We start from the raw sequence: 26,953 nt of genomic DNA, 5'->3' as shown, positions 1-26,953 counted from the left end.
TTTGAAACCTGTAGTCTTAGGAGGGACATCGTTCCCTAGTATACTAGACTCGGTGTTGTTTAAGGAGTTGTCAGAAGGCCAACAAAATAGGGAACAGAGCTTTGAATCTGCATCTGAAAGCACGGAAAGAAAGGAACGGACATCAGTGTGCAGGGGTGGCGCCTTTATGCAAATCTGCTCTGTCACATCTGGGTCAGAAAGAGTCACAGGGAGTCGCATGGGACCATACACACATCCGTCACATCAGACAGTCGGTGACACTTGACTACTGCAGTAGGAAAATCCACCTTCAGGATTTAAGAAACATCTGCAAATTCAACAGGAGCAGCCTTCCCCAATTGGTCAAGCAACCAGAGGAGGAAAAAGGATTAGTTACTTACATGTAATCCTAGTTCTCATCCAGGGGTATACTCATCAAAGTCATAATCTATGAATAATCCCCGCCTATGTGCGGGATCCCGGAGCATATAGAAAATACATATATATATATATATATATATATATATATATATATATATATATATATATATATATATATATATATATATATATATATATATATATATATATATATATATATATATATATATATATATATATATATATATATATATATATATATATATATATATATATATATATATATATATATATATATATATATATATATATGTGCAAACATATTTGCAGCCTAAAACATTTCCCAACTGGCAAAATTGCAGCTAAATCACAAATTAGCAAACACACAGTAGTACTCTCCCAACCCCTATGGAAGAAAGAGAGTAGTAAGCATTTGCATACAACAATGCTTTATTGCCATAAGAAAAAACCTGTAATTGCAGGCATTTGCTAGTAGGCTTCAGTAGAGTATAAAGCAACAAAGAAAAATTGACACCATGCTTTGAAGGCATTAGAGTAGGGGTACCGTGCCTTTAAGGACTGAAGACGACCCCCTGCTTCCATGGTGCACCACAGGTGGCAGTTGGGTCAGTTCTTTTTGGAGGTAAACATCTTATACTGTTAAAAACATGCTCGTCCGGGGAGGTGGGCGGGAGCTTATGACTGATGAGTATACCCCTGGATGAGAACTAGGATTACAGGTAAGTAATAATCCTTCTCATCCAGGGGATACTCATCAATAGTCATGATCTATGAATAGAATAGCAAGCTCATAACCAAAGTCTCGCGGACGAGCAAGAATTAATACTTCAAAGACTGAGTAAGACACACATTGCAAATACATCGTATGCAAATAAGTTTCTCAAAGAGGCCTGCCCTACTCTGGCATCGGCCTGAGTATCTGAGTCCAGGCACTAAAGGCGGGTAAAGGTATGCACAGACCACCAAGTTGCCGCTTTACAAATTCCGGGGGAGTAGAAGGTTTAGGAAAAAAAGTAGGCAAGGTAATAGACTGGTTGATATGAAGGTCTGAAACTACCTTAGGCAGAAAACATGGGTGCGTTCTTAGGACCACCCTGTTGGCATGAAAAACTGTGTAAGGTTCCTTACAACACAATGCCTGGATTCGCTGACCCTACTGGCAGAGGTAATGGCCACTAAAAAAGCAGCTTTCCAGGCCAAGTGCTGCAAAGAAGCCTTATGTATAGGCTTGAAAGGAGCACTCATCAGTTTAGTCAGGACGATATTAAGCTCCCAGGGAGGGGAGGGGGACCTCACCGGTGGGAAGACTTTCTTAAGTCCTTCTAAGAAGTCTTTAACTATAGGCATAAGGAAGAAAGATGTTTGATTAGGAGTCTTCCTATATGCTGTGATGGCAGCTAAATTAACCCTGATGGAGGGGTATTTCAGGCCTGATCTCGCTAAATGCAACAGATAAGGAAGAATCACCTGCTCTTGGCCATGTACCGGGTCGAGAGAGTGCTCATGACACCATAAGAAAAACCTCTTCCACTTGAAAGCATATGACTTCCTAGTGGAGGGTCGTTTTGCTTCTTTAAGAATAGTCATGCAGTCTGCTGGGAGGTCTAGGTGTCCATACTGGATGACCTCAGGAGCCATGCCGTCAAGCGAAGGGAGGGGAGATTGGGGTGAAACACCTTCCCCTGGTCCTTGGACAACAAGTCTGGACGGCAACGAAGTCGCCGGTGCGGGACCTCTGACAGCTGCAGAAGGTCGGGGTACCCCCACTGTCGTGGCCATTCTGGTGCTATCAGGATCATCCTGGTGTTGGTCCTGTAGAACTTCTGGATCACTGCCGGGATCAGAGGCAGGGAAGGAAAGGCGTAGAGTAATGTCTGCGACCAGCTGATCTAAAGTCCGTTCCCCAGTGATCCCTGTTGAGGAAACCTGGACGCGAAGACGAGGCATTTTGCATTGGCACCGTCTGCAAACAGGTCTATGTCCGGTACGCCCCAGCGCAGAAAAACCTCCTGCGCGACTTCCTCGTTGAGCACCCAATTGGGCGCTTCTATGAAGACTCTGCTTAGGCAGTCTGCTTGGACGTTTTGAAAGCCTGATAGATGAACTGCCACGATGGAAAGGCCCCTTGCCAGGAGCCAGTGCCAGATGGCTTGTGCTTCCAGAGACAAGACTCTTGACCTCGTGCCTCCCTGCTTGTTCAGATAGAACATAGTTGTCGTGTTGTCCGTCTGAACCTGGAGGTAGTTGGTGTGCAGAGACAGGTAAAGAGACTTGAGAGCCAGATGAACTGCTGGAAGCTCCAGGAAGTTGATATGGTAGCCTTGCACTACTTCGGACCAGAGGCCTTGAACTTGGAGCTGGTCCATGTGAGCACCCCAGCCTTGAAGGAGGCATCCGTGACAAGTGATTGAGACGGAGGACGATGGAATGGAACCCCCCGGAGGAGATTGGGCCGGTTCAACCACCATCTTATCGAGTCCCTGGCTTCTTGAGGAAGCAAGAACCGGTCTTCCCACTGATCCGATCTCTGAGACAATTGGTCCTCGAGGGCTTTCTGCAGAGGCCTCATATGAAGGCGAGCATTGGGCACAATGTAGATGCACGAGGTCATCGACCCCAGGAGAGAGGACACTTGTCTGGATGTGGGGGCGTAAGTGTCCAGTAGAAGACGACCCTTCAGGAGTATAGATGACAACCTCTCCTCCGAAGGACACACGCTTGCATGTAGTGAGTCCAGGGAAGCGCCCAGGCAGTGGATCCGTTCGGAAGGGTTGAGTACTGACTTCTTTAGATTGACTTGAAGACCCAACGAGTCCATTAGTTTGAGGCAGAACGACAGATGGTTCTGAAGCAGAGCCGGAGTGGAGCTTTTCAACAGCCAATCGTCTAGATATGGATAGACGAAGATCTTTCTTTTGAGAAGAAAAGCGGCCACTACCGCCATGCACTTGGAGAATGTCCGAGGTGCAGATTTCAGGCCAAACGGAAGCACTCGATATTGGTAGTGATGGTGTCCGATCTGAAAACTTAGAAATTTCTGGTGCTTGACTGACACTTGTATGTGGAAGTAAGCGTCCTGCAGGTCTATGGCACACATCCAGTCTCCCTGATGAAGATTCTGGAAGATCTGGTGCAGGGCGAGCATGCAGAACTTTTCTTTTTGTTTGAATTTGTTCAGCAGTCGTAGATCCAGAATGGGCCTGTTTTCTTTGACAGTTCCTCTTTTTTGAACCAAGAAATACCGGGAGTACACTCCTTGATTTCTTTGAATGGGGGGAACCTCCTCTATGGCCATCTTCTTTAGGAGGACGGAGACTTCGTCTTGCAGCAATTGACTTTGGAATCGGGGAAGGTGCTTTGCCTGAAGGAGGACTTGCGGAGGAGGTTATTTGAACCTCAGCAAGTAACCATGCTGCACAACATTCATCATCCATCTGTCTTTTGTTATGGATTTCCACTCTACCAGATGATGAGAAACACTCCCTCCCACCGGAGTGACGAACAGTCGTGGAAGAAGCAATGGCTCAGGGCTTGGGAGGTTGGGAGGTTGCTTGGAGGAAGACTGCTGCTTGCTACCTCTTCCTCTGCCAGGACAACGCTGCTGGAACTGCGTTTTCTGCTGAGACTGGTATGTCCACTGAGGGGTTTGAACCCTCTGCTGGAAAGACCTCCTGTCACCCTGGCGAAAGTGCTTCTTGAATTCCTTGCGCTTTTCTAATCCCACTGCTTTGACGGTGTCCATTTCTGCTTTCATTTTGGACATTTCGTCATCCGCATGTGTCCCAAAAAGAGAGTTACCATTGAATGGGAGATTCAATATCTTCTTTATGGGCGTCTGGCTTGAGCCCTGTCAGGCGGAGCCAGGCCGAACGACGGGAGCAAATACCATGTGAGTAGCCATGGGCTGCAAGGTCAGAGGCATCCACTGCAGCGCTGATGACCTGATTGGCTACAAGCCCTCCTCCCTGTATAATCTCAACAAAGTCTAGTCGATCTTCCTTAGGAAGCTTGTCTGCAAAGCAAGTCAGGGAGTCCCACAGGGACCTGTCGTACCTCCCAAGCAAAGCAGAGGCACAAGCCACCTTCATAAATGAAGAGGAGGTGTTGCATACCTTCCTGCCAAACGAGTCCATAAGTTTGCTGTCTTTTTCAGGTGGTACCGAGGAAGAGGTAGCGCCTGAATGGGACTTTATGGCAGCCGCCACAATAATGGAGTCCGCAGGAGGATCAGATCTGAGGAACAAGGTATCCTCTGCAGGGGCCTTGTACTTTTTGGCTATCCGAGATGGAACAGATCCCACCACCGCTGGTGTGAGGAAAGTAGCCATAGCTGGTTCTAGGAGGCCGGGGACCAGGGTCAGTAGAGGCCTGGGCGCTGTGCGATGATGAAGGGTATCAAAAATCACAGGAGTGGGTACCACTGGAGTATGCAGCGTAATGTTGAGCTTTTTTACTCCCATGCCCAGAACATTGGAGAAAGTTGCGATGTCGTCAATTGGAGAGACTCGGGAAGGAGGCGTCGATGAGAAGGTGGAGAGTAATCTCGGTAAGACTACCATGATGAAGATCTTGTATGCCGCCTCTTATGGGGCCTGTCACGATGCTTGCTGTGACGGTCCCTGGACCTAGAGCGATGTCTTGATGGAGATCTCGGTCTAGGAGAAGGTCTTGGCCGGATTGGAGAAGGACTTGGCCTGACAGGTGTTCTTGGCCGTACTGGAGAACTTGATCTGGCCGGAGATCTAGGTCTAGGTGAAACCCGGAGCCTCCGAGGAGACCTAGACAGTCTGGCCGAGGTTCTTGCCGTAGAAGGAGAGTATGTGCAGGAGTAATTCGAGCCCAGACTACTCTGACCTCCAGATACAGCCCCTTGAGGATGATGAGGCACCAAGCTGCGTGATCTGTCCGCAGATCTAGGTGAAGGTTACGGGGAGATCTCCACGATATTTAAACCAGGAGATGATGATTTGTCTCCTGAAGATCTGGAACCAGGGGGACTCCACCATCACCATCACTTGATCCCTCGACGGCGAAAGCCTCAACGTCGAAGACGTCTGTGTGACCAGTGGCGTCGAGCGGTGTCTTGATGCTCTCGACGTCAATCGACCACGTCGTGAGGGGCTCGACTGAGAACCTCGACGTCGATCCGGAGACTTCGACGCCGATCTTCCTCGACGTCGGTCACACAGAGAGCCTCCATTACTTTGTGTCGACGACGACTCTCGACGTCGTGTCGACGATGACCTTCGACGGCGACCTTTCCTGGTGTCACCTCGACATCAACCTCCTTGACGTCGAAGGATGGGATATGGACGTCCCTCTCGACGGCGGCCCGCCAGCCGGCGGTGACCTGGATGCCGTCTTAGCTCTCGACGCTGACCCCCTCAGGGGCGGCAGAGAGTGTCTCGACGTCGACGGAAGCCTCGACGTCGACGGAGACTTAGAGATGGTAGCAGCCATAGACTTCGAGACCGAAGTATGGCGCCTCGACGCCGACTTACTTGACTGCGGTGGAGATCTTCGACGTCATGATGTTGATCTGGGCCTCTTCGACGGCGACCTCGACGGAGTTCTTCGACCTTCCTTCCTCTTCCGAGGGGCAGGAGAAGCGGAACAACGCCGTTTTTGGCCCTGCTTGCTTGTAGGAGAAGATCTGGGGACTGTACAAGCACCCACCTGGTGACTTCTGTCTCTCTCCTGCATGGCATGAAGTCGAATTCTCTCCCTGTTGCGAAGAGTTCGTCTAGAAAACTTTTGACAGTGGTGGCACTGGTCACGGTTGTGTGCAGATGGGAGACACACAATACACACAGAATGTGGGTCAGCCAGAGCCATCTTTTTGTCACAAGACGGACATTTCCGAAACAGAGCAGGCATTCTGACAGGAAATTCTTGTGGGTTACCACTGAAAACTAAATCAGAAGCCTTAATAATCCAAAAAAATTCGAATTTTCAGAGAAAAATCTCTCAAAATCACAATTTCAGTTGAAAACTGAAGAGCTCAAGCTCCAGGATCCCCACAGAAGGAGCCGGAAAAAAGAACGGACCCAATTGCCACCTGTGGTGCACCATGGGAGCAGGGGGTCGTCTTCAGGCATTAAGGGCACGGTACCCCTACTCTAATGCCTTAAAGGCAAGGTGTCAGTTTTTCTTTGTTGCTTTGTACTCTACTGCAGCCTGCTGGCAAATGCCTGCAATTACAGTTTTTTTCCTACGGCAATAAAGCATTGTTGTATGCAAATGTTTACTGCTCTCTTTTTTCCATAGGGGTTGGGAGAGTACTACTGTGTGTTTGCTAATTTATGTAATTTTGCAGCAATTTTGCCAGTTGGGAAATGTTTTAGGCTGCATATCCATATATCCATATATCCATTTATATGTATTTTCTATATGCTCCGGGATCCCGCACATAGGCGGGGATTATTCAAAGATTATGACTATTGATGAGTATCCCCTGGCTTTGTCAACCACTACTTAGCTAAGTGTTTCAAGGCAGCAAAAAGGAGATCCTTTGCAGCACCAGAGAATATTTTGGTAGATCCAGGAGTGAACATCTGCTTTTGTCATTATCCCTCCAGACTGGCCTAAATCTGAGAAAGCCTGTGAAAGAACCTTGTTGCTAGATGTGTGGAGATAGGGAAATACTTACCTACTTGCAAGGTGGATGTATATTGTGCCTGGAGGATCCCAGTGCAGAAAGCCATGACCCAGCTTAATGAAAGGACTTGCCTGGACGAGATCTCAATGGAATGAGACGACCTAAGTCATGCCTAAGTCAAGAGGTTGCTGCAACCAGCTGAAGCAATAAGTATCAGTAGCTTTGTTTGCAATGGTGAGCTGCTCCATCATCCCCAGACATTGAAAGTCTGCACTGTTTCTAGCTCATCCCTTGACTACAGAGTACTTTGTATACCCACTCTCTCTGGGCCCAGAACAACCCTTAGGTAGCACGTTTCAACACTTCCAATGTGTAGTCCAGATCTGCTGGCAAGAGTAGGCTGCCCTGATTCAGGGAATGTTGGAATTATCTTTCTAGTCAGAATGGCTCAGGAGACAGTTTTATTTCCAGTTACATGCAGGACTTAATCATACACAACCAAGTCCAATTTAGTTCTGGTTTGACCAATGAAGCCCCTGTATGCCCTCGGTCGCATAGGTGCTTTCACCACCAGTAAAACATGATGATAACTGGCAAAGTGCAGGAGATAGACCCCTAACGGAAAAAAAACATTGTACATACTTATGAGCGCAGCCTCACTAGTCCATCTGGTCTTTGCTAAAGCACAGTTCCCATTTAGGTACTGAACTAGAAGCTGGAATTCACCAACTTCGACTTTCTGAACTGTCTCTCTAACCAGACAATGGGTCACCTGGTCATCATATGGAACACCACAGACTTTGCTCGGTTGTGTCCAAGTTGTTTGAGTACTGAGTTTTTGGTCAGGGTTTGAGTCTTTATTCTGGCACTAGTCTACTTTTAGGGGTGATATCTTTTATTCCAACCTGGACACCAGCTGGGGCCATGGTCCATGCACCTGCATCTCATCCCAAATTTTATATTTCTGCTACACTTTTAAACAGTTTAAAGCTGATCTGTTTTAGGCCCAATAGAATTGGACCAATGTTATCAGAAACGTAATGCCTTACCCTAAGGAACCATAATAATGTTTGAGGTGTTATCTATGCCCTGTGGCAGTTTTCAGTTCCCTCTGGAATTCTGTGCCCCTCTCCCTTTTAAATGAACAAGTTACTTACTTGTCCCATTCATTCATTTTCCTTTTATAACGTTGAGCACTGACTGGGCGCATATGTAGTGGAGTCCAATTTCCTGTAACAGATTGAATCAGAGTTTCAAAGTACAAGAGTATTGTGGTACTGGAACCCCACTGGTAAACCACAATGCACACACAGGACACTGCTAAGTAACCACTGATTGACCCAGGACTCCAAGTAAAGGTTTCAGAGGCAGCATAAGACTAGGGTCTAAGAAATGTCACCCGAAACAGGTGAGTCAGAGATGCAATTGGCAAGTATAGAGTGTTCTAGGGAGATCATGGATATTTGAAACTATGACACCATAGCTATAAAAATAGTCTGACTGACAGATTACACAGATCACCATATCAGATGATGCAAAGAGATCATATCAAATGTTGATAACATTTTAAAGAATGCCCTGTCATGCTTTTCTGGCAATACTGCTACCAGTTGATACCTACCTTTGCAGAAAGATTTCATATTTCCGTCGATATGCAAATCCTGCCCTGCGAACCCGCAAATTCTCCATCAATCCCAAGTATTTTACTTGATGTCGGATAAGAACCTCATCAAAGCGCCCTGAGGATGAGAAATAGGAGTGCAAGTTTAAAGACCCCAAGAGGTGTACCTCAAGTTACTCTTTACACAGTCACCTCGAAGTGTATGCACTCAAGGAGGAAATCCAGTGCAGTACTGCGAAGCAAAGGATGAGCAATCAAGTCTTTTCTCCTGCAGACAGTAGTTGCTAGGAAGTATTTAGGGATATTGTCTTTCTGCTGGTGCCAGACGGTCTTGGGCACTATTGCACTCAAAATGGATAACCAAGTTACTCTTATTTATTTATCTTGGTTGTGCCACATTTATGGCTCCATTGGAATGCAAGAGGGAAATGGCAATAGGCAAGGTATATAGTGTACTATTGTGTCAAGAGGCCCTGCAGACCTATTATTTAAGGATACTGCAATGTCTGAGACTCTGTAGCTAACGGAAATCAGGCTTCACATGGACTTCTTCATAGTACAGAGCCAAACCTTTGAATAATTGTTTGAAACGCCTTGTTTGGAATCATGTAGAAATGTCAGTCTTGAGCATTTAACCAATCAATAGGCAGGACTTGAAGCTTATAACGGTGAACCCAGAGCATGGGCTGAGCTGAAGTGATATGTATTCAGTTTATTTAGAACCTCAAAACAATTCTCCTTTAGCCTCAAATGGAAATGACTCACCTAGAGTACTGAAGGCAAGCAGTAAATGCCAGACTCCAGGAGGTTGTAAAGGGTTTGGAATTCTGATAGTGGATAAAGAAATTACCATTCTTTTAGACAGACAGGGTTCTAGAATTTACAGATAGGAATGTAGGGTAATTAGAATAAGGAACAGCATCTTGGGTGGCCAGTCAAACACCTGAGCACAGAATTCCTCATACATACAGCAGATGCGCTTTGGATTCGGGGAGTGGGGGAGCAGAGGGTGGGCTCTAGTGATCACTATAAGAGCTCGAGGACTTGCTGGCACCTAGTTTGGTCCCTTGGAATTTTGGGGACCGGCCTGAATGTAACATCAAGGTCAGAATTCCCTTGCCTGACCACACAATGGCTGCCACAGTGGTCCACACCATGTTGTGCCATTACTCTAGGACAAAAACCGGACATCGAACTGACCTTCACCTTTCCCCTATCAAGACGTAGAACCTGCTGAATTTACCTCCGATCGCAGAGACCTAGCTATCTGGCCGATGCCCGGTGGAGCTACCTGATAGCTATAGAGGAGATGGGTTGTGGAATCCCCCCTCAACCTTCACCTACCCAGCTGGACTTTGAACAGTCTTACTTTGTCTCTCCATCGTACCTCCCTTTCACCTCTTTACCCTAAACCCTACCCCTCTATGCTCCTTTCATCTCAACTTCTGTGCTCTTTAATTGTTTTTCTGTGGAGACCTAGTCATTTGGCCGATGCCCGGTGGAGCTACTGGATAGCTATAGAGTAGAAGGGCTGCAGACTTCCCCCTCGGCCCTCACCTACCCAGCCGGACCTTGGGCAGACTTTCCCTTCGTCTCCGTCATATCTCCCTCCTACCCCTTTTACCATACTCCTTTCCCTTCTTCCACTGCATTTCCGAGTCTTCTATGCTCCTTAAATATTTTTGTCTGTAACTAATGTAATTCTAACTGAATGTAACTCTGTAACATTGTTGAATCTCATGTAAAGCGCTCTGATACCCTCGGGTCTAGCTAGCGCTATATAAAACTCTTTAAATAAATAAATAAAATAAATACATCTTCTAGGGTAGGATACAACCTCAAACACAATTATTGTGCTTGATGTCGCATTTTGTTACATATAACATGGAGCCCTATTTGGGTGCAAATAACATGGGGCTCTATGGCCAGTGGTATCTGATATTTAAGGATTTGGTTGGGGCAGGAGTGTGGTTATATTGAAAACATTTAGGTCGCAAGTCTTTAACTAATACAAGTTGTAGTGTGTAGAGCTAAGGTACCAGACAGTGTCATAATATATCAAGTCTCATATGGTACATCTGCCCTTTACACAACAAAAGTACTAGAGAGTATTTTACAATATACAGAGTTTGATGCAGCTGTTTCCTTAGTTTTTGAGTGGAAGGAGAGAGAACATGCTGTGTTTCATTCAGCCCAGGTGGCTAAGAATTTGCTAGGAATATCCCATAAGTTAAGGATTCCATCTCAACAGAAAAAACACCACTGAAAATGAACACAGAACTCTACCCAAAAACAAAATTGCCAATGTACTGGTTTCCAACGGGAAACAACCATCACAACGCAACTTTTACAACGCATGCCATCACAACGCATGCTATTATAACGCATGCCATTACAACGCAAGTATGGGTAAGTATTTAATTAAAATAATATTAATTTATTTTTAAATTAATTTTATTAAAATAATTATAATTTAATTTATTATAATAAATTTGAATATTTTAATTTAATCTTACCCTATTACAACCCCATGGAGTTAGAATAGTAATTTTAACCCCTACACTATCCAGCACTTACCCTGGAGTTAGAATAGTAATTTTTACCTCTACACTATCCAGCACTTACCCTACTATTACACCCCCCTGGAGTTAGGATAGTAATTGTAACCCCTACACTATCCAGCACTTACCCTACTATTACACCACCCTGGAGTTAGAATAGTAATTTGTACCACTACACTATCCAACATTTACCCTACTATTACACCCCCCTGGAGTTAGAATAGTAATTTTAACCCCTACACTATCCAACACTTACCCTACTATTACACCCCCCTGGAGTTAGAATAGTAATTTTTACCCCTACACTATCTGGCACATACCCTACTTTTACACCCCCCTGGAGTTAGAATAGTAAATTTTACCATTACACTATCCAACACTTACCCTACTTTTACACCTCCCTGAAGTAAGAATAGTAATTTTTACCCCTACACTATCCAACACTTACCCTACTTTTACACCCCCCTCCCCCCCCTGGAGTTAGAATAGTAATTTTAACCCCTACACTATCCAACACTTACCCTACTTTTACACCCTCCTGGATTTAGAATAGTAAATTAAATGTTATTAAATAAAAAATAATTTAAATAAATTAAAAAAATTTTTTTAATTAAATTAAAATTAAATTAATATTAATAAACTTATATACTTGCCTATACTTACGTTGTAATGGCATGCATTGTAATGGCATCTGCGTTGTAATGGCATGCGTTGTAATGGCATGCGTTGTAAAAGTTGCGTTGTGATGGTATGCGTTGTGAATGTATGCGTTGTAACGTCATACATTCTTTTCCAAGAGTCTCAATGTCTAGTTAAAGGGCCCCTAGGAGCTCTGGTGGTGGGAATTTGGATCACCCAACACAACTATGGGAGACCTATTATTTTACCTGGAGCTGGATTTGGGTCCATATCTCAATAGTGGTCCGTCACAATTGGGATATTTGACTAAGCATCTATGGGATTTGGGGAACCCTAAATAACTACCAGCTGAAACTTCAGAAATTAACTGTTGTTCAGTGTTCAACTGAAACATCAAACAACATCACCAAACGGTACGGGCTACAGCAATACCCCAACAGTACTGCAATCAGGAGCACCAACCTTAACCAATGGTACACCACCCAGCAACATAAGGTGAACAGAGAGTCATGTTTCTAGGCTGGTGAAAAAGAGCTTTTTCTGGCTGTTTAGCTGAAGCATGAGTTACTATTCTAACTGGGGCCATTGGTGGGAAGTGAAAGACAAAGTCTAAACTCGTTAAACGTTAACATGCCAGCCATCACCAATGCTTCTTTGTAGGTTTTCTACTGATTGTTTGTCAGGACAGGAAAGGGTCAGGTAAAAAATAGTCAGTTTCGGGATTCCATGTGGAGGCCTGCCAGACACTGAAGTCCAAGCTCTGCTACTGCCAGGCAAGAACCAAAAGAACATATGGACATGGAGTTTGATTATCAGAGGTACTATAGCTGAGTAGAGATATGTGCCCAAAAAAGATGTCCCACCTGTCACTGGCCATTTTTAGTCATGGAAAGGAGAGGGAGGCCAAAATGTATAGGAACATAATATGGACTATTAGATAAGACACTGACTATGAGTAAAGCTGCCAGCACTTAACAGAGATGGGGTAACACTACAGCTAGAAAAGCAGTTGAGAATACATCCATGAAGCCAATGGTGACTGCAGCTAACAAAGTAGTCCCTTAAAGTAAAACAGCAGCTAGCAACGACAGGACAGCACAACATCGATCAGAGCAGCTTGGAAAACGAGAATGTTATAGACCAAGGCAGGTAATACTGTGGTTATCAGAGTAGTTCAGTGTGAGAGTGCAGCTGGCAGACAGCATAACAGTGCAGTACAGACAGGGTCAGGCTTGGAGGTTGGGTTGGCATAGAGGAGTTCATGCATGGTCTCGAGTCAAGCATGCATGGCATCTGTTCAGCCTGGCACAGAAGCTCATACCAAGATGTACGGACCCACCTGCCTGCTTGGCATCATTGGGCTTAATGCAACGGATGTATGAAGGCTCCTTGGACATCAAAATCTCCATCAGCTTGGAAAGGCTATTCTTAAACTGAGTGGCTGCCTTGAGAAGACAAGAAACAAACAGGCCAGCAATTAAGAAAATTGTGGTAAAAGAGGGAAGTGAAAAGGCAAGGCCATTCATTTAGGGGGAACAAGTAGAATTTAGGGAAAGAACAAGTTAAGAAACAAAGTGGGGGATTGAAAAGGGAGAGAGAAGAATATGTGGATAGCCAGAGAAATAGTAAATACTAACAATGGCACTATTAAACATTATTGAGCACTCCCCAAACTGCTTGCTTCCTTAACTTAAATATGTTATTTGCAAAATGTAGATGGACCACATTGGTAGGCAACAAAATCCCTATCTGACAATTAGAATATAATGATGCCACAGTTGACTAACCTTCTTCCATGCCATGCACTAAAACTATAGCTATAATCTCCATACACCCCCTCGCATAGCAAGACACTATACATTCCTACCCCTATCACCTTTTCCCCTTTGTTCTCCCAAAACACTCTTTGCTCATTATGCTGTACTCACTGTTTCTGGCCTCTTTTTATCTGTGAGCTCCATCCTGTCGAAGCACTGGTTGATAATTGGATTCTCTGAATCACACATGGTCTAGAAAGAAGGGGAGAAATTAGATCTAATTACAGATCATTACCTGACATAGCCCTAGATATTTTGGATTAAGTAATTGAGGAACTTACCCACCTTCATTTCCTACATAAGATTATGATGTGGATTTTTAGTTGTAATGGGGCCAAAGTTAAACCAAAATTTGGCCAAGTAGCCGCCTTCTCAGTACACACAACTGAAGCCTGACAATCTCCCTCAGTTAAGACACCGTTAAGCATGAGAGGGGCTACACGTGTGCAGACTAATGCTCTCCATATGTGTTGTCTGTAAACACCTAAAACAGAAGTTACTGGGCCCACTGGAATTATACATTTCTGCTTTTTTCTGGGAGATTTAGGCTGCTAAAAGCAGCCAAAATGCCTGTGTAAGACTTCACTAGAAAACATCCGGGAAATGGTGCTGAAACACAGATTTCTAAATATTTTCCCCAATAACATGTAATCTCCGTTATTTCTATACCACAGAAATTACCAGGACTTCTGGGGTAGGTAAATAACAAGGTAATGAGGGTCAAATCGGGGACACTATTGATGGCGTTAACCTTGGGCTTACCGTTCTAGAGCAACTACACACGTGAGCAAATATACATTGTTCTAGATCAGGTAGATAAAAGGGCCACATTATTCTTATAACAGACCTCGGGCCACACCAGCCAAGGCAAACATTGGTACAATCAACTTATGACAGGTTAACTATTGTCTTACCTGAGGGGGCTTGCATGGTCGAGGACTCTTTCTCTCAACAACCTTTCAAACAAGAGTCAAACACTGACAGAAGATAACCCCAGTCCACAGACTCAACAGTCTTAGCAGCCCGAGCAATCTTCAGAGCAACTCTTGGAACTATCACTAAAACAGTCACTGTCTGTTCAAATAAACAACTACTGGATTAAGACTCCATGCTGCCCCACAGCCTAGCCATACCTTTCCTTAACAGCAAACACCAATAACAAATAAACCAGCGGGGTTAACACACCCTTCCAGTCCAGACCACAAGCACTTAACGCACAAGTTACTAGTTAGTGATAGATTCCTTACCTTAGAATATCCCCAAGCGACAGTCTGGTTCTGGAAAGCTTTCGTCAGCAGTACCCCTGCGCGTCAATAGAAGTTGTCATACGGCTCCGCGTGAGTCGTTGGCTTTGTATTCGCAGAGATGACGTCACTGGAGCTACTTAGAAATGCCTACGCGGCCTGACGTCAGTTCTGTACACAACATTCCGCGACAGGAACACAGAGCCGTGTAAGATACTGACCACTGGTGCATAGAAACTAGGGCCCGAAAGGATTACCTTAACCCTACAAATCAGTTCGCACAACGGGGAGGATGGGTGGGGCGGTGAAGAATCTATTACTAACTAATGTCTCCTACAGATATATCGTTACACAGGTAGCATCTGAAAAGGACACAATAGTGATAGATTCCTTACCTTAGAATAGATACCCCAGCAATACCAACCCCGGTGGTGGGTCCCTGAACAAGATTACACACAGAAAGACACGGAGAACAAAACAGCCAAAGAAGCCATCCCTCCGGACCGGACTATCACAGCAATAATGCTTTGTAAAAGTGTGCAGCGAAGCCCACGTGGCAGCCTGACAGATGTCTTGCAGGGGGCACCATGTCCAAATGCTGTAGTAGCTGCAGTCACCCTGGTAGAATGGGCACCCAGCCCCACTGGAGGTTCCTTTTTAGCCATAGAATAACAGGCCTTGCTACACAAGACGACCCAGCAGGAGATAGTCCTCTTGTGAACAGCCCGGCCTTTCTTGGCACCTGCGTAGCCAACAAAGAGCTGGTCATCCACCCGGAAGGCTTGTGTGCAATTCAGTTAAAAGGAGAGCGCACATTTTGGGTACAGACGGTGGAGCCTCTCTTCCTCTCTGGAAGGATGCTGAGGCGGAAAGAAAGTGGGCAAGGTGATAGTCTGCCTGATGTGGAAGGCAGTGACAACCTTTGGCGAGAAGGAAGGATGAGTGCGAAGCACAACCTTGTCCGGATGAACCGACAGAAAAGGAGGCTTACAAGAAAGAGCCTGAAGCTCACTTATTCTCCTGGCACAGGTGATGGCCACCAGGAAGGCAGTTTTCAAAGTTAGAAGGGCAATTGTGAAGGGGCTCAAAGGGAGCGCACATGAGATAAGTCATGACAAGATTCAAGTCCCACTGAGGCATTATGAAAGGAACAGGAGGAAACATATGCGTAATGCCGTTTAAGAATCTTTAAGAAGGCTGGTCTGGAAGCCTCAGAAAGGCTGAAATGGCCGAAAGATAGCCCTTGATAGTGCCCAGAGCAGAGCCCTGCCGGGCCAGAGAAAGAAGGAACAAAAGGACCTCAGAAAGAGGGATAGAAAGGGGATCCACAGTCTTGGCTGTGCACAATGCCACAAATTTGTTCCACCTGCAGGCGTATACCGATTTAGTGGAGGGACGCCTGGCTACTAGAATGACATCACAGACTTCGGGAGGCAAGTCAAAAGGAATCAACTGTTGCCGCTCAATCTCCACGCATGTAAGTGAAGGCTGGACAGGTTCGGGTGGAGAACGATCCCCTGCTGCTTCGACAGAAGATCCTCCGCAGAGGCAGTAGGATCGAGGGATCCAGGCTCATACGGAGTAGCTCAGGATACCAAACTCTTCGAACCCAGTCCGGACCCAGCAGACTTGGGCCCGGTCGTGCCTGATTTTCTTCAGCACTCTGGGTAGAAGAGGTATAGGTGGAAATGCGTACAACAGAGCGCAGTCCACTCGCGACGAAAAGTGTCACCGAGCGAGTGCCGCCTTGGAGATTCCAAAGCGCAGAACTGCAGACATTGCACGTTCACTTCTGTGGTGAATAGATCTAAAGAAGGCTCTCTCCACTGTTGAAAGAGACCTTGCGCCACCTCAGAGTGAAGACGCCATTCGTGATCCATCAGACACCTGTGGCTGAGTTTGTACGCCCTGGCATTCAGGGGACCTGCCAGGTGTTGAACCACCAAGGAAATGCCAGAGCAGAGCCGCATGACATAGGGTCCACGATCCTATCCCACCTTGTTTGTTGAAATTCCACATGGCGGTGGCTTTGTCTGTGAACACCTGCACTACCTTCCCCCTGACAGAGGGGAGGAATGCCTTCAGGATCAGCCGAAGTACCAGAAGATTGATATGGAGCCGGGACTCTGCCGGAGACCAGAGGCCTTCTATCTCCGCCTCTCCCATGTGGCAGCCCCATCCCTGGAGGGACGCATCCGTCACCCCTGTGTGCTCCGGTAGGGGAAGGGAGAGGGATCTGCCGCTGACCCAATGCTGATTCGTGAGCCACCACTGCAATTGTTGTGCAGTGCCATCCGAGATCTGGACGGAAAAGGACAGGTTTCCCCGATGCTGTGCCCACTGAAACTTCAGGTCCCACTGTAGAGCCCCCATATGCCATCTGGCATGATTGATCAGCAGTATGCAGGAGGCCATGAGGCCCAGCAGCCTCAGGGTCGTCCTGACCAGAAACCAGGACAAGGGCTGAAAGATCGGAATCATAGCCCTAATGTCCTGAACTCGCTGTTCAGGAGGATAAACCCAAAACTGCGCCATATCTAGAACCGCTCCGATGAAGAGGAGCTTCTGGGAGGGAATCAGGTGCAACTGCGGCACGTTGATGGAGAACCCCGGCAAATGCAGGAGGTCGGCAGTAGTCTGGAGATGGGAAACAACTGTCTGGGGTGAGCCCACTTTGAACAAACAGTCGTCTAGATAGGGGAAGACTGAAACCCCTGATCTGCGTAGATGAGCTGCGACCACCGCCATCACTTTCGTGAACACCCTAGGGGTGCTGGTAAGGCCAAAGGGGAGCACTGTGAACTGAAAATGTTCCTGGCCCACCATGAATCGCAGATAACGCCAATGGGCCGGCAGGAGGGGAATATGAAAATAAGCGTCCTGGAGGTCCAGTGCCACCATCCAGTCTTGTGGGTCGAGAGCAGACAAGACCTGAGCCAGAGTGAGCATCTTGAACTTCTCCGTCTGGAGGAAGCGATTTACGTCCTGAAGGTCTAAGATGGGACGTAGACCCTTGTCCTTTTTCGGAACCAAGAAGTAGTGGGAGTAACAACCACGACCTACTTCTGGCATCGGAACGCGCTCAATGGCCCCCTTGGCCAAGAGGGCCGTAACTTCCTCCTGGAGAAGTGCAAAATGATCCCCTGACATGCGGTGGAAATGCGGTGGTATGGCTGGGGGGTAGACTTGAAGGGGAGAGAGTAGTCCCTTTGAACAATCTCCAGAACCCACCTGTCTGATGTAATGGTGTACCAGTTGGGGAGGTGACGACGAATCCTGCCATCCACTGGCTTCGGGTGGGCCTGAAACACAAGACTAGGAATGTGTGGCGGCACTGGCAGCGGGGGTGGACTGACCTGCACGCTGGCCCGTGACCCGCCTCTATGAGCCCCACATCCGCGGCTGCGCTGGGACGGTTGCTGCGCAGGCTTGTTCTGAAATTAACATGTTTGTACGCCCCATCCGGAGCTTCGAAAGGAACGAAAGTTAGAAGCAGAAGGGGTACGAGTGGCCGAAATGCCTAAGGACTTGGCTGTGGCCCGAGAGTCCTTGAAACGCTCCAATGTGGAATCCGCTTTATCACCAAGAAGGCGAGTGCCATCGAAGGGCATGTCCATCAAAGTATTCTTGACATTGCAGAAAAACCAGTCGTCCTCAAAAAGGCATGACGGCGTAGCGCCACCGCTGTGGAAATCGCCCTACCCAGCGAATCAGCAGGCCACAACATACAGTGAACTGGGCCGCATCTCTCCCCTTCATAAGAGCTTGGGAGGGAACTGTCCGGGCCCCCTCTAGACACTGAGGTAGCACCTGCTCAACCGCATACCATAAAGAATGGGAATAGCAGCCCTAGAGACTGGCATTGTTCACAGACCGCAGTCCAGAACTTGCGGAAGAATAAATCTTCTCGCCAAACTGCTCCAATTTCTTGGATTCCTTATCTAGTGGAGCAGAAGTAAACGCACTCAGGGACGTTGAGGCCTGAACCACCAAACTCTCAGGTGTAGGGTGCTGGGTGAGGATGGCAGGGTCGCCCGGGGCCAGGAGATGACGTCGGCCCAGCCCATTGTCCACATGGACCCCTGCGTTGAGCCGGGACGAAGTGCCCAGAAGCACATCAGTAAGTGCATCATTAAACGGCAACAGCGTTTCTGTAGAAGCCGATGCTGGCCGAAGCACTTCAGTCAGTAGGTTGGTCCTGACAGCCACTGTAGGGCGCTTGAGGCCAAGAGCCTCGACCGCCCTACGTAACACAGTGGAAAAGGTACCACTCTCCTCCATAGTAGCTGAAGGGGATAGTGAACCAGGTGCCTGAGTGTAATCCAGGCCACCAGCCTCCCCATCCTCATCCCAGTCGGGGACAGACTCGCACCGTGCTGCGAGAGGGTCTTCAAACCCCTCCCAGTCCACCCCTTCCTCCACAAGTGGACAAGGACGTGGGTGAATAAAAGGGTAAAAGTCCCCCATCGGCGTCGGGATCAGCGTCTGGAGATATCCCTCCGGCACCGTCCCGAAGTCGGAAAAGAAGTCTATGTCGGCCTCGGGCGGCGTCAATGGGGGCCGTACGGGGTCCACCGGCAAAAACGGGTAACCACGGCCGGAGCAATGGAGGCCTCTGGGCGTCGACAACGTCTGGGTTGGAGCCAGCGACGTTGACTAATGCGGAACAGTGGGGCCCACGGGCCTGAAAAAGTTCCGACAGGGCAGCACGGGCCGAAGATAAGTGCCATTGCAGACAAGAACTCTTGCAATTCAGCCGGAGTCGCTGATGGACCCAAGAAAGGTGGGTAAACTAACGGTAACTGCTCAGACTACGTTAGAGCCACAGGGGCGGTGTCACCTGCCCCCTCAGCCGTGTCCCGCGACCGGCGAGGGGAGGACGAAGAGCGGCGACGCTTCTTCGACTTTTTGTGCTTCGCCTTACCTGACTCAGAGTGCAAAGACTTCGAATGATGATGCTTGCTCCGCGACTGGGCCCTCGAGCTCCCACGGGACCAGGGCCTGGAACGACGTGGGGCCCACTCCAGGGCCTCCAGCCACTTTCAGGACCGCTCCCGCAAAGTTTTCGGGGCTATGGCTCGGCAGTGGGAACACGCCTCGGTGTCGTGGTCATGCTCCAGGCAGAAGAGACACACAAGGTGCGGGTCCGTCAGCAACATCGTGCGCGGACAGGCCTCGCAAAGCTTGAAGCCGGGCATCCCTATGCACCAGGGGTACAGTGTACTCACAAATAATAACAAAAAATGAATTAGTCAACAAGTGACAGGGTACCGCTCTCTCTGGATCTGCGCTTGCTGGCGCGGAAAAAGAAAGAACTGACGTCAGTGCACGTGGGCGGGTCTAAGTAGCACGAGTGACGTCATCTCGGCGAATACGATGCCAACGACGCACGCGGAGCCGCCCGACGATGCCTATCAACGCGCTTGGATACTGCTGACGAAAGCTTTCCGGATCCAGTCTGACACCTGGGGATATTCTAAGGTAAGGAATCTATCACTAACGTGTCTCTTTCAGATATTCATCTTGACCACTGAATAATCCTTAAGGAAGAATGAAGCTCACATAAGTGACCTATGTTGGACTCAAGACCTCCTCTTTATCGCATACTTCTGAACAGTATGTGAAAGCTTAGCTACACTACACAAAGCCATTGTTCAACACAGATGGGTTCTGCATTGCTTGGGAGAAACAAAGATAGCCTAGGCTGTTCTAGAAATAGCTCAACCTAACCAGTAGTATAAGAAAATCCTCTTCTTCAATCCCCGCAGCCACAAGTGTAATCTTTGGTTGTCAATATGTGTACAGAGGCTGGTGCAAGTCTCCTATTGGCCCGTGCAGCATTGGAGGTTGGGAGTGACTGAGGCAAGAGAATATAGTTGCTCATACTGGGTTCCAATCATTTATTTGAATATTGTTAATGTAAGAAGTTGGGAGAAAGACATTTTTCTTTCCTGGTTCCAAGGTACTTGAAAAGTTTGCCTTGCAAAATGGCATTAAACAAGAGGACCACTACCTGAAATTCAGGTCAATGTACGAATCTCTTCTTAACTTAAGATAATGAATACCAGCTGAGCTATCAAATAATGTACAACATGGCAGCTCAGCGCCAAGAGACATGATGTATACAATGCATGGCATCAGTGTTATCAAATCAAAGTCATGTGCCAGGTCCTCCCAGATGGGAATTCCATGTGTCACAGGAACTAAACTATACCTTGCTGATGAGTTCTAACCAGGGCAAAAATGGTCCTGGGTTGCTTGTGTTTCGGATCAAGAAGGACATAGACTGGCAGGCCAGCTGGACTGTTCTGTTCCTATTGGAGAATTATGGACTAGGGTGTGGTCTTGGGTAATTACTGATGGCTGAGATTAATTCAAGCATTCCACTATCACTTGTTTGTATACGTTAGTGCCCCGCTGATTTGGGCACCATTGATTTGATGGGGAACAAGCATTTTGGAGCCCTATGTCGATCAAATCACCCAATGAAGGATCTTTTTTGCCAAGACAAAAGTATGTCTTAACAAATGGTTCTAATTTCTGTATGCGGTAATCGGTTTCCATGTTGTACTACTTCAGGCCTCATTTAGAGTGCGACAAACAAAACATCTGGAGTAAATGGCCAGATGTCCTGGTACTCCCCACACCTTTCGTTCTCCCACCTCTTTTGACCTTTCTGACAGAGTTGCCTTAGGCTGTTCGGTGTTGGAAACACTATGTTGTCGTCCCATCTGCTAAAAAGCTACAGACTTTTCATGCTTTCATCTGCCGTGCAAGGTATGAAGTTTGCAAAGAGTAAAAAAAGTAAAGGTTCCTGACATGCAGTGAAAACAAACTGTGTGTATTTATTACTGAAAAACAAAACAAATGCCAAGCACACCTCTACAACATTATGCCATAGGTAGTAATTGCTCCAATCCAGTCTACTATGGAGAACAACATTTAAGATACTGGATAGTACATGACACCTTTTAAATCATGGGCCAAGGGTTTCCATTGGAAAAATCTCAGTACCAGCAGAGAAAATTACTGCTTTCCTTATCTGCATTCAAGGAAATTCATTCAAATTCTGAAGAGAGTGGGTAGGTTGCAGTTGTTCCTTGCCCGAGGAACAGCACACAGGAATAACATTTAACTTGGATTCAGAAGATAATGTCTAAAGCTGAGAAATCTTAAAGATCTGGGATTGTATAATGAGCTTCCTTGGAGCAGGAACACAGAACAGCAATCAGTTTCCAAGTTGTGAAGTCTGCCACTTATGAAATAAGATTAGGAGTTAGAGTAAGTGTATGTGCTGTAGACAGTGCTATTTTAGTTAACACAGCACATAGAAGAAGATCATGATATGGATTTTTCCGTAAAGCAACTGCACTAGTAGTTAGGTGCCGGTAAGAAGTGCAAAAGAGGTCTTATAATATTCATTTTGTACATATCTTTGGAATGTTGCAAACTTTATATATGTTTTAGGTACAAGACAATACACAATGAAATGTTTAAAACATATGAGGTCTTATTTGTGGGATACGTGTGCTGTAGAAGAGGTAACAACATAACTAAAGGTAAGGCAAATCCTGACAGTATCCATAAATAAACTCACTAAACGTGAGTCCATGAATATATCCAGTGAGTGCGTACCCACATATGCATATCCAACCAACAAGTACCTAGTATGTAACTTCTGAGTATGTGACCATGAATATAAACAATAAATGAGTGCCCCCTGCATTCTTCTTCTTAATCTAATTCCAGTCCCATCATTTCAGTTTCTTCCACCCCTTGCCAGTCTTCTCTCCCAGTGCTTACCCGATTTATCTCATTATCCATACAATGTTTATCTTTTCCTTCTCTTCACTGTTTTTAGAGTCTACTGTTCACCTTCCTAACTAGCCAATTTTCAACTTTCTTCCTCTCCCTACTCCTTTCAACAAGCGTCACCTTGCTTATTTTCCTATGCCATTGTTTTCTTAACTTTTACCCACCCTCCAATCTATAACCTATAGTGGGAATTTACCTGTTGCTTCTTCCTTAGCCCTCATCGTCCTTAATCTAGCCCAGCCCACATCCTGCTCCTCCTAACCATTTTGTTTTCTCCTGAGGACCATTATTGCCCTATTCCTGCATTCACCTTCCCCCATCAATCTCAAAGCTTCTATTCTTTCAGGCCTTCCACATTTAAAATTCATTACTTTCTAGCCTGCCATTAGCTTCCTTGGTCTCTTCTAGCATTCACCTTTCATGCTCTCTGCAAGAGTCACCTTAATTGCTATCCCTAGCTATCACCTACCTTTCTCCTTCCTGTTGCTCACATTACATACTTATTGGGCCTTATCTTTCCATTCTCTCCTTCTTAGCATTCACCTTCCTTGTTGGTCTGCTTATTACTTGCTCGTTCCAGCTTTCACCTTACATACTTACTCCTCCCTTTCAATACTCTGTTTTAGCCCTCATGACCCATGCTTATTTCCCAGCCCCTTGACTCTAGTCCCGAGTTGTCTAGTTGGTCTTTACTGTCCCTGCTCATCGGTGTGCCTAACTTTCTCTCCTCGCAACCCAGCTTCCCCTTTCTTCACTCTCTCCCCATTCTTCACACATTTTACCCTCCCAATTTTACGTTATATCAATCATCATCATCATTTGTAGAGCGCCTAGTTACAACAACGGGCTGAGCAGAAACTCAGAAATGACAGGAGATAGTTAGGAGAGCCCTAGCTGTCATGTTTCAAGGTCTATTCTGGTTTATAGGTGGGAGAAAAAACAAGTTTTCAGCCTTTTCCTAAAGGCAGCTTAACATGGCTCTTTCCTCAAATCCATTGGTAATGAATTCCAATGTTTTGCTGCAAGGTATTTAAAAGAGCAGCCTTCTAGCCTAGCCTTCCTAAAGTTGCGTACTGTTACCAATGACTTTCCTTCAGACCTTAGGCTTCTTTTGGGGGTGTGGGGTGTAATCATGTCTTGTAGATAACTTGGGCCTTTATTTGCTGGGATACGATGGCAGAAGAACATTGCCTTGAACAGGATCCTCTTGCCCACAGGCAACCAATGCAATTTGGCAAGGGCCTTTGTGTTAGACGATCTTCTAGGTAGATTCAGCACTAGCCGGGCAGCGGCGTTTTGGAATGATTGCAGCTTCATCAGCCTTTTTGTTTTTTGCTACACCTAGGTATAGAACATTGCCGTAGTCAATCTGAGAAGTGACAACTGCATGTATTATACTTTTTCTGGCTTGAACCGTTAGTAGGTCAATGACTTTCCGTAGGGTTTTCAGCGTTCCGAAACATTTGCCTGTTATTATTCGGATTTGATTGTCATATGTCAAGTTGTGGCCAAGCCATTCTCCAAGGTTCTTGACTTCGGATTTAGAGGTAGGGAGCTGGCCAAGTGCTTCCGGTCACCAAGCTGATGTTCAGATAGAAGGTGCTCTTCCCATTACCATCACTTCTGTCTTACTGCCATGATGTTTTCAGCAAGAGGTGTGCTATTACTTCCTCCATACATTGGGAAAATTGATGTGCATTATGATCTGGGTTTTGCAATAGTGTGACGATAAGCTGAGTATCGTCAGCGTAAGATACAATGGACACTTTGTGGCCTTCCACTATATTAGCCAGGGGTCCCATATATAGGTTGAACAATGTGGGGCTCAATATTGACCCCTGGGGAACTCCTTGTAATAGGGGAGATCTCTTGGAAGTGAATGTGTCTTGTGTAACCTGGAAGCCCCTTTTCACCAGGAAGGATTCCATCCAGCTCAGAGCCATACCCCTGATACCACAAGATTCTAATCTCTGTAGGAGGAGGCCATGGGAGACTGTATCAAATGCTGCACTAAGGTCCAACACGACCAATGCAGCTGTGTGTCCTCTGTCCGCCCGTTGTCTTAAGAGTTTCTGTGGCCAAGAGCAATGCGGTTTCAGTGGAATGTGCGGCACGGAAACCGGATTGTGAGCGGTGTAGTAGGTCAGTACTACCGCTGTGTTTTGCAAGCTGAGTGTTAACTATTTTCTCTGTGATTTTAGCAAAGAAAGGTAGGAGCGAGATTAGGTATAGATTATCTAGTACCTCAATCTATTCGAGGTTTTTGTCCTTAATGGGCAGACCATAGCTTGCTTCCATTCATAGGGAACTTCTCCCGATTGGAAGTAGCGGGAGATAAGTTCTGATATGAAAGGTACAATACTTTTTGCTCCTTGTAATAGGATTTTGGGATGGGCTGGGTCCCTAGGTGAACCTCATTTGATTCTGTTTCCTTATTAAATCAGGCTCTGGCATTATAAATTCAACTAGCGCTGCAACTTTGACTACTGTAGTTGTAGTGTCTTTGGAGCTCGTGGCCTGACGTGCTTCTCTAGGGAAAGTATCATAGATTTATTTCACTTTCTCTGCAAAGAAGTCGGCCATTCTATTGCAGAATTCCTCTGATGTGAAGGGAGCTCTGTTAATCTATCTGCTGATTGTAGGGATTTTAATATGGCAAACATCTCTTTTGAGGCGTTTTTGGCCATTTCAATTTTCACAGTGTAGAACTCACAACAAGTTTTCTTTATCAGAGCGTAGTATGTTTTTGTTGTTATTTATATTCTCCTTTAATGTTTGCGCAGTAGTTCTTACGCCATCTTCGTTCCAACTGTTTGCACTTTTGTTTGGCCTTCATTAAGGTGTCATTGAACCATGGAGCTGAGATGCTCCCCCTTCTTGTATTTTTGGTCGTCCAGGGCGCTATTTCATTCAGTGCTTCGGTTATCCTTGATCCCACCTGTTGCAAACTCATCCTGTGCCCTGGGCACCCCTAACTTTTTGCTGACTGGAACTGGTGGTAACTGACTGACTGACTGACCCTGGGCTCTGTTTAACCAGGCCCAGGGCCAAGCTAAAAAGAACACATTAGATTACAGTTAAGACATCCAACATACACTATGGTATGTTGGGGTACCCCTGTAATTGGCATGACCTACCACCTAAGCCCCTAGTATGTAATAGGGCAGGGGATTGAAACTACCTAGAAGTCTCCAGTATCCTGGGGCATGGCAGTTGAGGCCAGCAGATTCTCTGCACCAGTATGTGTGCAGTGCTGAAGCCTGAGGTCAGTTTAAAAGCTGCACTGGTGGCCAGGACAGCTTTTAAACCTTAAATTGTGCCCGAACTCGACTTTGGGGGTAGGGGCCCTTAACAATTAAAAACCTACCATGTTTTTGCATATTAGGGACCCCCAGGGTCACCCCTAGGTATCCCAGGGGTTGGGGGTCAGTTATCTATAAGGAGCGCACTTATAAAATGAGTTTTTATATGCCTGGGTAAAGTGACATTTTACATTTCACTCCCCACATTGTATTAAAGAGCTGCTCAAATTCGACGTTGATGCTAGAAGGATTGGGTAAGGATGATCTGCAATATTTCTGCAGATTCAGAACCCCTGAAGTCTCCCCTAGTTGCACAGGGGGTGGGAGTCCTGTAGAAATTAGGGAAATACTTATTAAATATGGTTTTATAAGCCCTGGTTCTTGAAAAGTGGCCCAGGTAATTTTCCCTATTGCAAACCCCATGGCCCATAGGTTAACATTGTAGGAAGTGATTGATTAATAAATATTGATAGGAGAGGACTAGCCGGACCATTCAAAGACTTCCCAGAATGGTAGTAGTAAATCCAACAATATTATATTGTTGAATTTCTCCTAAAGTGTACATACAATAAGTTATGAGCCTTTCTTGTTTGTAAGTCCAAATTCAGCCTTTCAGTGGTCTGCCCTGATTGGTCAGAGTAAAGTGGATTAGCCAGGTTGCTGGGAGGGCGGTGCTGTTCTATAGGAATGCCAGGTCAGGAGGTGGCGTTGTAAACTACGCTCTTCAAAGGCAGAAGGGAGGTCTGGGTTTCAGTCCACTTTGACAGTCTTGACCCAGAGTCAGGGCTAGACTTAAGGAAGGTATGTGCAAATGGTAGGGGGAAGAGTCCATGGAAATAAGATATCCCAGGGGGTGTGTTTAGCCAGGTCTTACCTCCTTCCTGGAAAATCAGCCATTATGGATTTGGAAGAATGATTCACTCTGGGACAAACTAATGCCACACTCCACAGGATGTGGTCATAACTATGAGGAGT

General features: G+C 46.3%; 1 protein-coding gene across 5 annotated transcripts in view; it reads right to left on the bottom strand.

Moving 5' to 3' along the window:
• Positions 1-26,953, bottom strand: part of MYO1C (myosin IC) — a 576,863-nt gene that overhangs the window by 100,582 nt on the left and 449,328 nt on the right. For all 5 annotated transcript variants that reach the window (XM_086955217.1, XM_086955220.1, XM_086955221.1 and 2 more), the window contains exons 17-19: positions 13,729-13,809; positions 13,140-13,245; positions 8,601-8,718 (exon numbers count right to left, since the gene is read on the bottom strand). In XM_086955217.1, the coding sequence (XP_086811343.1) occupies positions 8,601-8,718; positions 13,140-13,245; positions 13,729-13,809 (305 nt within the window). The remainder of the gene's footprint in view (positions 1-8,600; positions 8,719-13,139; positions 13,246-13,728; positions 13,810-26,953) is intronic.

This window comes from Lissotriton vulgaris, chromosome 2_1 (assembly GCF_964263255.1).
Source record: "Lissotriton vulgaris chromosome 2_1, aLisVul1.2, whole genome shotgun sequence".
Lineage (NCBI taxonomy): Eukaryota > Metazoa > Chordata > Amphibia > Caudata > Salamandridae > Lissotriton > Lissotriton vulgaris.
The sequence above is the reverse complement of the archived record's forward strand: the minus strand, read 5'-3'. Positions and strand labels throughout refer to the sequence as shown.